This window comes from Lonchura striata, chromosome 8 (assembly GCF_050655825.1).
Source record: "Lonchura striata isolate lonStrDom1 chromosome 8, ASM5065582v1, whole genome shotgun sequence".
In the NCBI taxonomy this organism is placed as follows: domain Eukaryota; kingdom Metazoa; phylum Chordata; class Aves; order Passeriformes; family Estrildidae; genus Lonchura; species Lonchura striata.
The window spans coordinates 16,631,907-16,648,123 of record NC_140710.1 but is presented as its reverse complement, the minus strand read 5'-3'; the positions used below and the strand labels follow the sequence as shown (position 1 = coordinate 16,648,123).

General features: G+C 40.4%; 1 protein-coding gene across 6 annotated transcripts in view; it reads left to right on the top strand.

Annotated features, from left to right (window-relative positions):
• The window catches only part of TGFBR3 (transforming growth factor beta receptor 3), a 184,025-nt gene that overhangs the window by 114,351 nt on the left and 53,457 nt on the right, over positions 1–16,217 (top strand). For all 6 annotated transcript variants that reach the window (XM_077785442.2, XM_021526362.3, XM_085586442.1 and 3 more), the window contains one exon: positions 1,904–2,088. In XM_077785442.2, the coding sequence (XP_077641568.2) occupies positions 1,904–2,088 (185 nt within the window). The remainder of the gene's footprint in view (positions 1–1,903; positions 2,089–16,217) is intronic.

Genomic DNA, 16,217 nt, shown 5'->3' with positions numbered 1-16,217 from the left:
AGGACTTACACATCAGTGGCTGGGCTAGTTTATCAGTAGGTTCTCTGATCTGCTCTTGTACATCAGGAAAATGAGACCTCTCTATTGGTTTTGTTATTGTTACAAATCCTAAATATTTCTTCAGCCATTACAAAGGGAAACTTTTTAATTAGTTTTTTTCTTAAACTGCTTGTCATTGCTTGGATCAGTCACATTTTGTATGTGTATTCTTTGAAAGGAGTTAAATAAAAACCAGAAGACCTCAAGTCAGTGCTAGTTGGTCAGTGCTACTGCCAAGCTCCTCATTTAGGGAGAAGAAAGTTTGTTTATTTTCTGTACCCCAAGCACATGCATGAGTAATTTATGCCTTTAGCATTGCCTTTACAAATATTCCTGCTCTGTGGGAGCTCATAGGATATGCACTATGCTCTGGTGGATTTCAGGAACGGCCTCTTTGTGGCCTGAGGCACTGCAGAAATCTCCCTGTGCTCAAGGGCTTTGCTTTTTCCAGATAGTCTGGTTTAAGACAGACTTCGACTTGTTAATAAATGGCCAACTGCAAACTGCATTTTGAAATAATTGTGGTTTTTACCAGCAAAGTGTAGGTCAGTGCTAATTTAATTAAACGTAAGTGTACACCAGTGTCAGATGGTCTCTAGTGCTACAATAGCTGACTTTAGACTTGAGAAAACCACACAGAGCTCTCTCATTTAATCAGTTGAGGATTTTCTTTATTTTGAACTTCCTTCAAAGGAAGCATTTTACTTCAATTGCAGGTGTGCACAATTTGGAAAAAAACCTGTTTCTACCTTGTATTTCTCTTTTATGCCTGGCAGCCTCTGAATTGACTGATTCATGTGAGTCTAATTCTTATCTGAGTGGCTTTGGTGCAAATTAGGGGTTAAATGAATTACATTCTCCTGTGACCTTCTGAATAAAAAACATACATGTATCTGTTACTGTCAGGGGTGGGCTTGAGCTGTTTGGAGAAAGCAGGGCTGCTTTTCATAAATATTTGTCTTGATTTAGTTTCCTGGGGTATAGTTTAAATGTAAACTGCTCTGTATGCTTTGCATTTGTGCTATCTTGCTCTATCACATCACACAGTCTCACGTGCTATATAAGAGTATGGCACTACATCATGCTGTGGTGATTATTTGAAAGGGCGTACACTCTGTTTTGGACTAGATAACTGTTATCAGTGCAGATAATTGCTATCAGACACAAAATAGACTCAGTAAACAAACATTTCATTTTATCATGTGACAGATGCATGCTGTTTTGTACAATGTATTTGAACGATATTCACTATAAATCAGCCCTGCTTCAAAAGCAACAAATCCAGCTAGCCCAAATCCTTCCTGACATAATTACCATTCTGGTAGATATTAACTTTACATTGTTATATACACATGATTGCATTTACAGTGTTTGCAGGTAACAGTGTTTGAATAAACATCTAAGACAAACCAATTCACCTGACCGCTGTCACTGGTAGTGGTGGGGGTTTCTTTGGTTTTTTGGGAGGTTTTTTTGGGGTTGTTAGTTTTTGTTGTTGTTTTTTGATTGTTTTGTTTATTTCTAGTTTTGTTTATTTCTAGTTTTGTTTAATGGGGTTTTTAAGACTTTTTGTTTCCCTCTCTTTGTTTTCCTCCCTAGTAAAGAAAAGAATACCTTCAGTTTTGGAATTCATACTTGAAAATTTAGACTTTCAGAGAGAAATGAGCCAATGAGTTAGCATATTCAGGACAACTTAGAAGTTTAATGGGAATGAGAGTCTTCATTTTGTGGATAATGAACACAAAGCTTCTGCTTGTGTTCCTGTGGATTTTCTGAACAAAAGGAAGATCATTATTTGACAAGCATAAACAATGTATTGCTTTTTTTTTCTCCCAATGATGTGTGTCTGTGTCTTTCTCTGCAGGTCCTGTGCCTCAGAGGGAATGTATCTTGTCGCCTGTTAACAATTCGCACCCAGTCCATGCCTTGTTGGAAAGCTTTACAGTCTTATCTGGCTGTGCAAGCCGGGGCACGACGAGCCTGCCCCAAGAGGTGCACGTCCTCAATCTCAGAAACCCCAAGGAGGGTCTTGGCCATCATGAAAGAGAGGTAAAGGGCAAATTACTTTTTCTCCAGATCCCTGGTGATAAGTATGTCTGCAAATGGGATTATTCTATGTTAATTTACTGCATAAAGTTATTTCTGAATTGTCACCAAAGTACCACAAAGAACCATGTACAATTTGCATGAAAACTGTCCACCTACACTTTGCATGTCATATGAATAAGCTGCTTCCATGCCTAGCCACACTCTTCATTATTTTTCACAACCACAAAATATACTTAAAAAAGGTAGGGGGTGGGCAAAGGAAATAAGAAACAGATTTCCATCTCCCACAGGCCTTTGCAGAATTGGCTGTCTTCAAAAGCAGATCGTTTACCTAAATGTGTTGTAAATTAACATGAATACCTTTGGATCCCTGCCATGACCACTATAAACAAATACTGAAGTTTAGATTCTGTAACCAGTGTAATGCAGCCTCAGTGCTTCACTGAGGGGGACTGCTGTACCAAAAGCAAGTGTTGCTTACTATGGTAGTCCAAGTACTTATTTATGTATGCTGCACTTGGAGGGACTGGCAAAAACTTCAGCTGTTCTGAAAGCAACAGTAGAATAAAATTTTTGATGTCAAGTTGTGCCATATTGTTGTTGGCTTTCAAAACACATCAAAACAGAGTGCCAAAGTGCAAAGAAAACATTGCATGCCATGACAGCTGAGCCTTTTAGTTAATATTCTTACAGTATTACACAGAAATCCTTAGTACTGTGTCCTGTGGGAACAAGATGTGGGTACACAATTAGAGAATTTGTAAAGAGTGAACAAAGATGATGATCTAACAAGGAGAAACTTAGGAAAAGAGAGTCTAAATCTGTACTGAAAGAACTTTCAAATGGAGTCTTTCGCAGTGGTTAAAATAAAGGCAGATTCTCTTGGCCAGAATCAGTCCTTCCACTGACTTCAGTATCAGCCTTGTTGGGTTTGTGGTGACTTCAGCTCAATGTGTATTGTATGCATCCATGAAACTTCAGCTGTTGTGTTCATTTTTAGTATATATATGGTCTTAAATGTCTAGTTTATGATGAGAAAATGATTTACAGTTTTTTTTAGTAGATATCTTGTTGGCTTCCATTAATAAGAATTGTCAGATCATCTACTGTCATGAGATGAATAGAAAAATTATGCTTTTTTGTTGGGACTGTGAATGAGGAACAGATATTTTTATATTTCGAGGGGTGGTATGGGGGTTTGTTTTGGGTTTTGTGGTGGTTTTTTTGTTTGTTTGTTTGGGGTTTTTTGTGTTCTTTAAGCTTTTCTTAGTATACCAAGAGGTGGGTTATCAACTCTCTGGACATGAAGACCAAATTATAGAGCTTTTTGGTTTTCTCTGGGTTTTTTGGGTTGTTTGCTTGGGTTGAGGGGGTGGTTGGGGTTGGTCGGTTTGGTTTTTTTGAACATAGTTTCCAATAAGAACTAAATAGCTGTATGTGATTCTGCTGTAGATTTTTCAGTGCTTCTCTCATCTCTCAGGAAACTTTAAATCCATTGCTAAGTCATAAGCAAATTTGGTATGAGTACCTCCTGAGCGAGCAGCATGACTCAGGTGCCGAGTGCACCTTTGCAGGAGCCCAAATCCAGATTTCCCTCTGGGCCGGTGCCGCTGGCGCTGCCTGTGCAAGGTGGAGCTTTGTGCGGCCGTGTGCGCGCACGGCATGAGCCAGTCCGCGTGCACGAGCATGCAGGCTGTGCCCCTGTGCCTGGTCAGCCTGACACAACGCTAGGATTAAATACTTGGCTTTGAGTAAAAATACTTGCTGTCCAGCAGAGAGAGGCTGCTTGTGCCTCGTCTAATGTGTTCATGTTAAGAAAGCAGTTTACCCAAGCTGTCTTGTCTGTGTGCTTTGGGGGTATAGTAAGTGTAGGGCACTGAATAGATCTCAGCATTTGAAACCCGTAGCCTGCTTCTGCCATTTCCTGAGCAATTTCCAGTCACAGTCCTTGGAGATGGCTGCTCTAAAAATGCTCAGGAAGCTGGAGCAAGGTTTGCTGGCAACAGTGTTGAGCAAAAGAGTGTAAACAACTTGGAAAGATCAGATTTTACTTATAGGATCAGACTCAGAGAACAAAGCAGAGCAAATGTTATCTTTTCCATTATTGTTGAAACCAACTCCAAGTTGCCCTTTGTCTAAAAGTAGAATGTACCCATCACCTTAAGTTACATGCACTTGATTTACCAGCTGAGGTATTTCCTGTTGCCTGCAAATGCTGATAGCAAAGGTAGAGATCTGTTTGTCATGTAGTATTTCCAGTAGACTCCAGAATAAAACCAGTTTGTTTGATAGCACATTACTTAGATTTAGCAGCATCAAAAGCATGTTTAAATCATATATTTGTTCAGAGGTTGGCTGAAGTTCTAATGATATGGAATGCAAGATCTAAAAATCTTTAAGTGAAGGCTGGCTTTGGGGGAGGAGGTTGGGTTGTTTTGTTTTTAACCTGCACTGTGCTAGAATGCTGCTACATTACACATTCCTTACTTGCTGGGAGGAGTGTAAACTTCCCCTAGCAAATTCCTTGGAGGGTTCATGCATTAAACATACTTGTGCAGTTATCATTGTTCTCACAAAGATGCAACGTATGTGTACACATTAATTTAACTCTCTTTGACACTCATGTAGAATATATAGGCAACAAGCTTTGCAAATTTATGCATAGGAAGGGTGGCTGATGAGGGGGAGAGCATGTGGCAGGGTGATGCAGGCAGGCTTTTCAGTAAGGGTTAGTAAGATTTGGGTGCTTTTCCTTCCCTATAAACTGGGAAAAAGAAGACAAAAGACATATTGGAAATGTATAGGATTGTGTATTCTGAACAGTATTTGTGAAACTGAATCAGTAGTTTACCACTTCTGTGTTACAGCAGAAGTCTGGTAAATATAATATCATATCATGAAATGTTTTTATCACATTTATAATCTTCAAGGAATTTGTTTGTATTTTAGTTCAATAATCCCATTGGGATAAAATCTTGTATGTTGAGACTGGGAATGTCTTCTTTCTTCAAGTAAGAACCCCCGAAGTTCCAATCTTTCTCAAGTATTTCTTAGAAATGTCTTTTATCACAATTCATATTTGGCCATGCTTTATCATAGGAAATAGAATACGGGTGCATGTAATAGCCTCAAGTGTTTATATTGAACTTGGCAAGAAAAATGCAAGCCTTTTTTGTTTGTTTTATTTGATCAAATATTCCTGGGGAAGTGAGTGCGTGTGTGCATTTCTGTACTGATCTGGGTCTCAGCTGAATGCCAGGAACTACTGAACTCTTACAATAACTTTCTCTTTGGCTTTGGGTATCTTCACTGCTTCAGTTTCTCAGTTTTCAGAAAGGAGATAGTTGCTTCCTCATGGAGCTGTTTGTTCTGAAGAAGTTAGTGTTTGCAGAGTCACTTGGAAACTCTGGAAATTTGCACCAGAAGAATGTGTGTAGAAGAGCATAAAAATTATTTTAAGATGGAAGTCTGTCTTTAGGTTTATTATCAAGTCCTAAATTAATAGAGGATTCTTTTCTTATGCCTGTTGGTTGAATTTCCCTGAGCTGCTTCGAGCACAGAGTTAACTTTGAAATAGTTAAAGGCAGAGAGGAGGGGCGTATAAAGTTAATCTCATGTGAATACTTAGGATTGAATACATATGAACACATGGAATCAGAGTTCCTGGCAATGGATTCACTATTGTTTCATTGACATCCTCATCCTCAAAAACTTTAAGATGTTATGCCTGATACAGATATTTAACATGTGTTACATGAAATGAAGACAGGAAAACGAAGGACTTGTCTTTATTTTTATAATTTTGAGTAACGCCACTGAGGCTGTAATAATTTGACAGACCTTCTTCCCCACTGTTTAATCCGTGCTACTCAGCAGAAAGGTAATAATAACAACTTTAAAATTTCCTTTGAGAGTAAGCATGATATTAAAATGACTGCTAGCTCCTGGAATAGGCTAATTATAATAGGCTGATCCTGAATTCAGGAGAATTTTTCTGTGTCACAGTGGTTTTGGTTTTTACGATTTTGAAGGTCTGGGTGATGAAGGTGGTGAAAACCTAGTTCATTTTGCATATTATGCTACATGTTTACTGTATTTCCTAGTGTGTTTGTTTTAACTGTTTTCAGAAGTTTAATACTACAACAGCCTCACCCAAGGCTATGTCAGAGAAAAATGTTTTGTTTCATGCTCAGGCATCCAGAGATCCAGGAACAGCCTTGAGATTCAGCTCAGATAAAGGGGCCACTTTCTGGGCATATTTAAAACATGCTGACCTGCAGCACCAGAGTCATGGTCAGAGAGGGCCTGGAGGTCATGTGCTGACAGCAGGCAGGAAGGGAATTCAAGGTTTGTTACTCGACAGCTGGAGTTAGTGAGGATTTTGTTACCTATTCATTTGTTTGAATAGGTATACAGTGCTGCACGTGGGTATATTTAGTACTTCTGCTAGGTCAAAGGCCTTTGCTTTGAAGAAAAATAGTTGCTGCTTTAGAAAAAGAAGCTTTGAGAGATAAAGCACTGTGCCTCTGCCAAGGTACAGACAAAATCCAAACTTTGCAATGATGTTTTTCTTTTCTTGCCTCTTCACTTTCTGACTGCCTTAGCTTGGCAGCAGTAGTGGATCTTTAGCTATAGCAGAAGACCCCCATGTTTTAATGCAAGTGTGTTCACAGGTTTTGAACCTTCAGCCTTTTCAGCTGGCCAGCTCTCCTGTTATGCTGAGCCCATCAAGGTCAGTTCAATCACTTCACCCATTCCTTCTTCTTCCTTGATAATGTGTGGTTCATGAAGTTGTGCAGAGGCACAATCAGTCATGCTGGATATACAGAATAACAATGGAAAATTAGTTTGGCCACCTGCAAGCCTCTCTGTCAAATCTGAGGTTGACTACGGGTTTTTTTTAATCATTTTGCATGGTGTTTTGTGAGGGAAGGGTGCCACATAAGATCAAGAATGGAAAGTCAGATGAATTTACTGCTTCCAGCAGTGCTCTGTGCCAGTGAGGTCTCAGAGTCAAGTTGTGAGTGACTCTGTGGCAAATGTACTCCAGGAACACCCTGTATTTGGAAAGCAGGAGTTCCTCATCACATGCCTCTTTGATCCTGGGTAATTTCCAAAGCTTGCCCACGGCTTGTGGTAGCTCCACTGGCTCACCAGGGTGGTTTCACAGGCTGCTGTTTACTCCCTTTATGCACAGCCATGCTCAAGAGCCCAGCTGGCATACTGGACATAATCAGAAAAAAAGTACATGATAGACCTTACAAAGCCTTAAAGATAGTGGCAGCATGCACCACAGAAATTGTAATCATTCAGTGTCTGTCTCAGATAACTCCATGTCTGCTGAAAGCTGAAACTCCCGTGCAGCTGATACATTAAAATGACATTGATGTCTTAATTGCCTTCATGATGAACATGGCATTGCCATATTTTTAAGAAGTGGAGTTTGCTTGTTGTTTGAAAACCTTTGCAATGCTCTTCCCCCTCTTTTTTGTTAGCACTTTGAGGCATCTGTGCTTCCATAAAATCCGACCTTTTTTAATGTGTTTTTTTCATCTTGTTTGTCTGGACTGCGGTCTTTGCATGTTGTTTTAAACCAGCTCAGGATTTGCTGGTCACTGGATTTGGCAGTCCTTTCACGTTCTGCCCACCAGAACTGCCAGAGGAAGTCCTGTGCTGGCCAGAGGAGCCTGTTTGTACAGAGCCTCATGTGCTGCGGGAACGTGGCTTGACGCGTGCCTGCCCTTAAAGAGGCAGCAGTGACATCTCATGACTTGGAAAGTGCTGTGCAAACCCTCAGTATTTTCTGTTTTTAGAAATGGGACTGTTTGCTGTGTGCAGAAAGTGAGCCCTGTTCTCAGTTGAGAGAGCTGTGTGGAGCAGTGTCTGAAGCCATGCCAAGGCCTACCACAGAACGCTAACGGGTTCAGAACGAAAAACGTCAGTAGGAGTTTTCTGACTGCTCACAGTTTTGGGTTTTGCTGACTGCTGCTTAAAATGTCATGTTAGAAGCTGTAAACTGGACCGTTGTTTTCCTCTGATGCAAGATGCTGCAGGTACTGATATGCTCTTCTTGCAGGGTTACAGAGCGCAGGAGGGCTGCTGCTGCTGTTTACTGGATGGACTCTTCCTGTCTCACTGTGGCTTGTATGTGTCCACACTGTGCATGTGGGCTCACATGTTTCTTTCAGCCAGATGTGTGTTGGTTTTTGATTAAAGACTGTGATTTGTGTTCATGGTCTCCAGTTTCCTCCAAGCTTCTGATATGTCTTTTTTATAAATTACTGCTTTGTCTGTAATGACTTTCTCCAAGAAAAGATAATTAAGGAAGTGATGACATTTCCAGGAGTCCATCTATATCCCAAACTCCATGGTCAGGTTCCAGTCTAGCTTTGGGTTCATGCATGTATGTTTGAGATGTGGAGCAACATTTGTCATGAGTAGTCACATTTTTGTTGTTCTCTAGAGTGTCTGTTTGAACCAAAAGCTGTAATTAATGAAGTCGTTCTTCTTCAGCCTCCAAGTGCAGGGGAAAATTGTGTGGAGCTTACCATACCTGACAGCTCCTGTATTAGCTGAAAAAGTAAAACCATGCTGTGGCAAGGTAGAAGAACAACAAATGTTTTAATTGGGTAGGTGTTTTTTTGTTGATCTTGCTTTTGATAACACTCAAGTTTGTGTTTGTCTAGAAGAGTCTCTTATTTTCCCTGTGAAACATAAGCAGAGTACTTATACAGTAGGAAAACTTGTTATTGAAAGGAGAAGATGCAAAAATAGCACCATCATAAGGTACGAATATCTGAAACCTAAATTGCTTGAAAAAGTTTGAAGGAAATATAGATAATTCATAGCTGATATTGTCTCTTTAACAAGTGCTGTGGCAATTTATAATAAAGAAATGTTTTTATTATGATTTGACATCATGTCATATGTAATAAACATGGTGGTTGCAGTAGTTAGTTTGTCTAGGTGAGAGGCAGTATTTGGTGATGACTCAAATGCCAGTGAGGGACAAGTATTAAGAACTGTCACCATTCTGGAGATAACCAACATTCTTTTACCCTGAAGACTGTTTGAGGTCTGGCTCACTCTTCCATAATTTCTCAAGGAAGCACAGTGTTCATGTCTTCTGCATGGACACGGTGTGCTTGTGCATGTGAATAGGCACGTGGGATTCTGAGGCCTCTGGGAAAGGTGACTTTGCATGACATTGGTTTTGCAGAGAATTACAGTGATCCTTGCTTTGTAGGTGTATTGGCAGCGTAGGCCATTGGAACATGCATTCTTTCCTCCATTAATTGGGTTTCAAGTGATACCTGCAATGAAGTAAATTGAACATTGAAAATGCATCTGGATGCTACATGGAAGAATACTGTATGCAAGTAGCAGCAGTTAGTTCTTTCTTACCTCAAAAACAAGCCAGTGTGTTTTTCAGTAAATCTCTTTTCAAGCAAGTATCAGAGAGACAGTGCAGATATGATGTGCATAAAATGGGCATCATTGTGCAAGAAAATACTTGATAGCATCACAAATTTCTTCTGGAGGTTTTTGTCAGATTTTATGGTATTGATTCTGCAATTATATAGAGATATGAATAGTCTTACTTATAATGGCTAGGCCTGATTAAATAGAAAATCTGGTTCCTTAGGGGTTTTGGTGGGTTTTTTTTTCCTGTATAGTTAATATCATGAAATCATTATTTGAAATATTCCTCAAATACTGCTTTGTTTGTACAGAGATTAGAAGTTCTCCTTATTTGTAAGTTTGACAATAAGAAAAAAATTGTGAAGATTGAAGACCCACCCCAGGGGAGTAGAGAGACAATGCATTGTTAACAATTACTTTTAATCTTCTGAAAGCAGTTTCCTTTGTATTTAACTTCTAATACTGTTTGTGAGCACATGTAGTACAGACACACATTTGCACCAAATCTTACTTGGGCTGGTAAGTTACTGACAATAAAGTAAACAAAACTGTTTCCTAAATCTGGAGCTGCTTCTAGGTTGTCTGTTTTTTATGAGTCATGCACACGTGCTGTTCCTTACCCTGGCTTGGAAAGCAAGAATTTCGTTTTGCATGTCCAGTAAAGATGTGAACACTGCATGTTGCACTTTCTCTGTGACAGTACCTCTTTAAAAGACACCTGGAGTATGACATTTCTTTTTTCCAGTCATCTGGATCTGTATGTGGTCTAGCTGCAAACCCTGAGAACCAAACTCTTTTGTGTGTGGAAGCTTTCAAATGGCATAACCCTTTGCCCTGCAGTCTTTCTGTCATCTTTTTCATGTTTGTTTGCAGTATTTACTTGCTTTCAGAAGCCCTATTATCTCAGCCTTCTCCCCTTCCCCACCTGCAGCTTGTGAAACAGTGGGAAGTATGTTAAACCATTAAGGATACACCCTGAGATTTGGAAATTCTGTATTCACTGACCATTATGTTTTTTGGACGCTGTGTGCTATGTTACATCTGCGTGGTGTTTTACAGTTGAGATGAACTAGAAACCTGCTGTGTCAGCTCTAGCCTCACACCTGGTGGAGATGAGACAGTGCAAGTATTGGCTCTGAACAGACCTAGCATTCAGTATTAGTGTCACACTGAGCCTGGACAAACAAGACCTGTTGAGAGGCAAGGTGAATCAACTTTAGTGATACATTAGTGCAGCTCTGCCATTTATGCTGGGGGGCTAGAATCTAGCTAACTTGCTGAAAATATGGGCAGTGGAAACTTGTGTTTACCTGAAATAGCCTGTGTAGATTAGTTTAGAAGGCCCCAAATGCATTTAAGGAAAATGGTCCTGGCAGTTGTCATGTCTTTTATCTCTCGGTTTAAGAAGCTTTTCCTTTGGGACAGGAGCTGCTTTTTACTATGTACTTACATATCCTCTGATGTAGTTAACCACTTCCATACCCATTTTTTATTTTCAGGGCACTGGATACCCTGTTACACAACTCCCTGGTAATAGTTTAGGGATGGGAGAAAGGAAGGCAGATTAAAATTTGCAGCTCAGGCCATGCACTGAAGAAAAACTTAGATCTGCAATATATGTACAAATAAATGTGGAATAGAAAATTATCTGGAAATTTGTTACATTTCTTCATTAGTATTCTATCTTAATTATTAAAATAAAGCTTAGTGTGGTGATACCATTTTTTGAATAGGCCACTAGCAACAGTAGGGGAGATGTTGTACTTGTGGTGTACAGGGACAGATCCTCTGCCCTTAAAACATATCTAAAGTAAACAAAGAATTTTCCCATAAAATGTATAAAAGGAAGACTGTCCCTCAGGATTCATTATATGCCATGTGAATGTTATTGACATCTACTGATTTGTGCAAAGTTGAGCAAAGCGCTGTGTTTTGGGAAGCCTGGCTGGTCTGCAGAAGGGCAGATGGCACAAATGGTTTCACTTAATCTTTGGGAGCCTGAGCATCTCATTCAGGTCACAGACAGAATGGGCAAAGGGGTCCCAGCTTTGCACTGATGGGGGCTGATCACTGTGGGCAGCCCTTGCTCTGCAGGTGACCAAAGTGGGGATTATTGTGTGAAAGTTACATTTGGTTGGCAAAGCTGAGCAGAATTGCATGTGCAGAGGCTGCTTCCTTTGCTGCAGACAGAAGTTTTTGAAAAATCTTGTTTTCCAGGAAGAAAGAGAATTCTGTTTCTCAAAGCATGTAATGCAGAACACATTCAGTGAAAATTGATTTGAAATATGTATGCACAGGGGAGGCTGGATTTGTATAATTTGGGTAAAGAAAGCTAACATAGGCAGTGTGTGTATGGTATCTACATAAAATTTATCAGTAAACTCTTCGGGTTATACTTTCAAGATGATTGTTACAGAACTGTCTCAGTATGAATTATGGTAATGCAGTTATTGCCCTTTGTGTTCTGTCCTATTAAAAACCCTCAAGTTTTTTTACTCTTATTATTCTTGCACTGTGAAAGTCATACCCCTTTCTATTGCAAATAGGACTTCAATAACTCTCCTGCATATTTGCCAAGTTATTTGTGTCAGGAATAGCTTTTATTACCTAGGTATTTGCATATATTATTAGAATTTGGCTGCTCCAGCCTAGAATAACAACTTAGGAACATCAGAAATTAATTTGCTATGTTTTTGTCTGAAAATAAATTATGTGACTAAGCTGTGGGCAGAAATAGCCCAACATTTTCATGAAGCTAGAAGCGCTATTTTGTAATGTCTCCTTGTGTCAGAATTTTTGGATGCTGTGTGAGCTGTGGTGCTTTCTGAACAGGCACAGCATTTCTAGTAAAATCTTACCAGCGTGGTTGCCTGTTCTTCCACTTTTGAGCAGAATAGCACTGCTGCAGGAAACCACCAGTTTGCCAGACACAGGCAACTCTGCTGCCAGGAGCAGAGCAGTATGTTGAATGTCATACAGCATACTCATCTGGCACATGATGCTTTTGATAATGTTATAGTACTAAATTTTACTTGTAATTTGCGTTTTTTGGTCTGTTGTGTGGAGCAACTGAATTACAAAGCCAGATGAGGAGATCTAAATGTGCTGCAAATCCATCTTATTACACAGACCCTCAGCTTGGTCATTTCATATTGGGGCAAGAAATGTACCAGAGCTTACATTGGAGGCAGAACTACAGATAATTTTTGCCTATGCTGCAAGCCCTTAGGCTTTTGTTTTAAAGGGCTCTCTCTCATCCCACTGTTGGATACAAGTATGAAGTCAGTGTTTGGGCAGGTCTGTTTCCTAGCTGGTTCTGAATCCTTAGGTCTTCATTACAAACAATGTGCTGCTCTACATGGAATAGGTGCCAAACTCAAGGGTGATGCTTCATCCCTACAGGGAACTTTGTTTAGTTGTCTTGAACATGTTTTGGGGTTGTCCTTTAATGGATGAGATGAGTTGGTCTTTTCAGCCCAGGGAAGAGGAGACTGAGGGGAGACCTTACCACATTCTACAACTTACCTCATGTGGGGAGGAGGAGGCGCAGGCAATGATCTCTTTTCTATGGTGGCCAGTGACAGGACCCAAGATAATGGCCTAGAATTGTGTCAGAGGAGGCTTAGGCTGGATGTCAGGAAAAGGTTCTTCACCCAGAGAGTGGCTGGGCACTAGAACCCCCCAGGGCACTGGTCACAGCCCTAAGTCTGACAGAGTGCAAGGAGTGTTTGGACAATGCTCTCAGGCACAGGGTGTGACTCTTGGGGATGTTGTTGTGCAGGGCCAGGAGCTGGACTTGATAATCATTGAGGGTCCCTTCCAACTCAGCTTGTTCTGTGATTCTCTGATTTTCCTCTGAATTATTAATAATGGGAACATGATGCATAGTTCAAAATAGTTTGTTAGTGGATGTTGGCATGTTCATGTGCTGTAGGACTTGATTTTTAAGCTCTTTGTGTCTAGCACAGCACACCCTGACCTTTAGCCCCTATTGTAGGACAAATAGGGGTGACAGGAAAAGGAGTTTTCAAACACCTTTCGGTCAAAGATTTTTGAGAGTACTTAATGAAGAGAGTGTAGTGGGCCACAGGTCATAGTTGGGCAGTCCTTATCAAATTTTCTGTTTTCTTATCTTCTTTTTTATGGAGCCTAATTTTCCAGTCTGGGTGGTAGACTGTAACAGTCAAGAGATTGTGCAATAGTATTCTGTCTTTTATGCAGTAATGTATGGGATCTCATCAGTCTCTGGTTTAATGCCAGTAGCTTCAGTGGAATTATGCCAGGGGTGAATCTTTCCCATGATTTTTAAAACTGAGCTATAACTGCTGTTTAGTCAATCTGATTCTCCAGTACTGTGTGGGCGAGAAGGTCCAGGCAATGCCAATCTATTTGCAATTCTAGTTAGGGTAAAATAAGCAAAGAGTTGATATTAAACCTTGAAAATAAACTTCAGTCCCCTATGCACCTGGGTAGATGCTACCTGGGACTCAGATCCATTCCCTAAGTATTGAGTTGTGCCTCATCCTGGAAGTAAGAACAGGTCTTTCCTTCCCTTGTACTTCATGCATTGCAGCTCCCTCCCTGCTCTCTCCCAAAGGGGCAGGTCCCTGCCTCAGCAGCATCCATGAGTGCTGGTCTGGCAGAGAGACGGTGGCATGGTGTGTCCCTGGCAAGGGCTTTGAAGGTGGCACAGTGTTGAGTTCTGTGGGAGAAAAAGTAACTCTCTGTGGGTGCGAGTGCTTGCTTTTAGTGCCATTGCAGTTTCCCTGGAGTTAGTGGCTGCTTTGATGCTGTTTTGAAGATCTTCTGTTTGATTGCTGGGGTGAGTTTTCAAAAATCGGTGCTTACCCTGTCTGAACGTAGTCTGCATTGGAGAACTTTCCCGGAAGGGAAGCGGTGGGATCTTGTGTGACCTTAGGAATGTCCTTATACAATCATTTGATTTAGGAATGCAAATATGTAACCCTGCGAGCAAAGTTACATTCAGGCAGTAACACCATGTGAACATATTTTGAGTTTCTTGGAAAAACCAGCAAACTCTCTCTCAGAAACTGTTGGCTCTCAAAAGCTGGGTATTGTGATCTACTATAGCTGGCTTGGTATCAAATCTGTAACACAATATTCAGTGAGCATAGCAAAAATATGAGGGGTAGGAAAAAACAGTATTTCATTTTGAATCACAATCCTGTCTAAAGAATATGCTTTTATTTTAGTTTTATTTTAAGAAGAAAAGGATCCTTCCCAAAGTGCTTGATAAACACTTCTGAAAAGTGGTGCAGTACCAGATCCCACCAGTTGAGCTGGATTAATAAATTAATCAATCCTCAATTGGATTCTATTATGGCCAGTGTACCAACGTTTTATTTTTTAAGTGAATTTCAGTAGAAATTCCAAATCTCCTATACTGATAGACAGAAGTGAACTGTAAAAATAAGTTTCTTCATGTAAATATCTTTGACTTCTAATACCAGAATAAATTATCCATAAATATTGTATTGACAAAAAGAATGAGAACACTTGGGGCAGAGATAGGTGTAAATTTTCATATTTCAGCTCTATATTTTGCCTGATTTGAATGAGTTAATTTAATCTTTGCAGTAGAGTAATGAGTTAAGATGTCATAAATTGGTCTTTACTGCATCACTTTTAAGTCAGAAAATGTACTTATGTGATCTGAGACTTAAAATTTTTTTTCTTCTTTTTTAGAAAACAGCTGTCCAAGCCTAGACAGTGTAATTCAATACAACACTGCATAGTTTGTCCTGGCTTATTAGCACAGATTTGTAATGGCTGTTTTGGAAAATGTGCTATGAATTTATCTAAAGGCCTTCATGCCGGAATAGTTAATTCAACCTTACAAATCCTTGGCACTTACCTTTCATCTTTTTAGAACAAAAACACAGAGCCTGTGATTTGATGCCTTGAAGTCAGCAAAACAAAATGGTACTTTAACATCAGCATTTACTTTGATCAGTTTTCAGCATTTGTGTCCTTGCCTTTCACGTAGTACAAATTGCTTTACCAGAGTAGCGGGGCAGGAGGCCGTAGACTGTTTTTGTGGTTGGTTTCTGTGGTGATACTCAGCCTTCCATGAAACCCATCTCTGGGGACAGAAGCCTCTGCAGCCGCCTTAACCTTGCTGCTGCTGGAGACTTCAAGGAGCTGTGCAGAGTGTGCAGGCAGCAGGCACCAGCACAGCCCGGGCACAGGCAGCTGCTCAGCAGTGCCAGCGGAGCTTCGGTGGGTATTGTGCCTATGAAGGGAAAAATGCATCCTAACAAACAGGACAGAACCACTGGGCTTCACATCCCACTTGTGCTTAATGCTTTAAAGAGGAACGTGTAGGTTTTGTTTTAAGATTTTCAGAATAGCTTTGGTCTATAATTTTCAGCTATGACCAAATTGTTGTATTCCTCACAAGTTAGTCATGTATCATTCAGAGGAGTGTGTGCCAAAGGGGGCCAGACGTGAGTCTGAAGAGGAGCTTCCTCTGACAAACAGCTGCTGAGGTTGAGCTGAGAGGACCATTGCTGACACACATGCCCAGAAGGTCTGGCCTGGCTATTGATTGCACAATGAAAGTGTTGGCTGTGCAACAGCTTTGTGATCAAATGAGCCCTTCACTGGGAGTGAGGAATGTGTTGGACCACGTTGACTTATTTTCCTGTTGTGGTGCTGTCTGCTTGGGTAATATGCTGTCTTTTAAT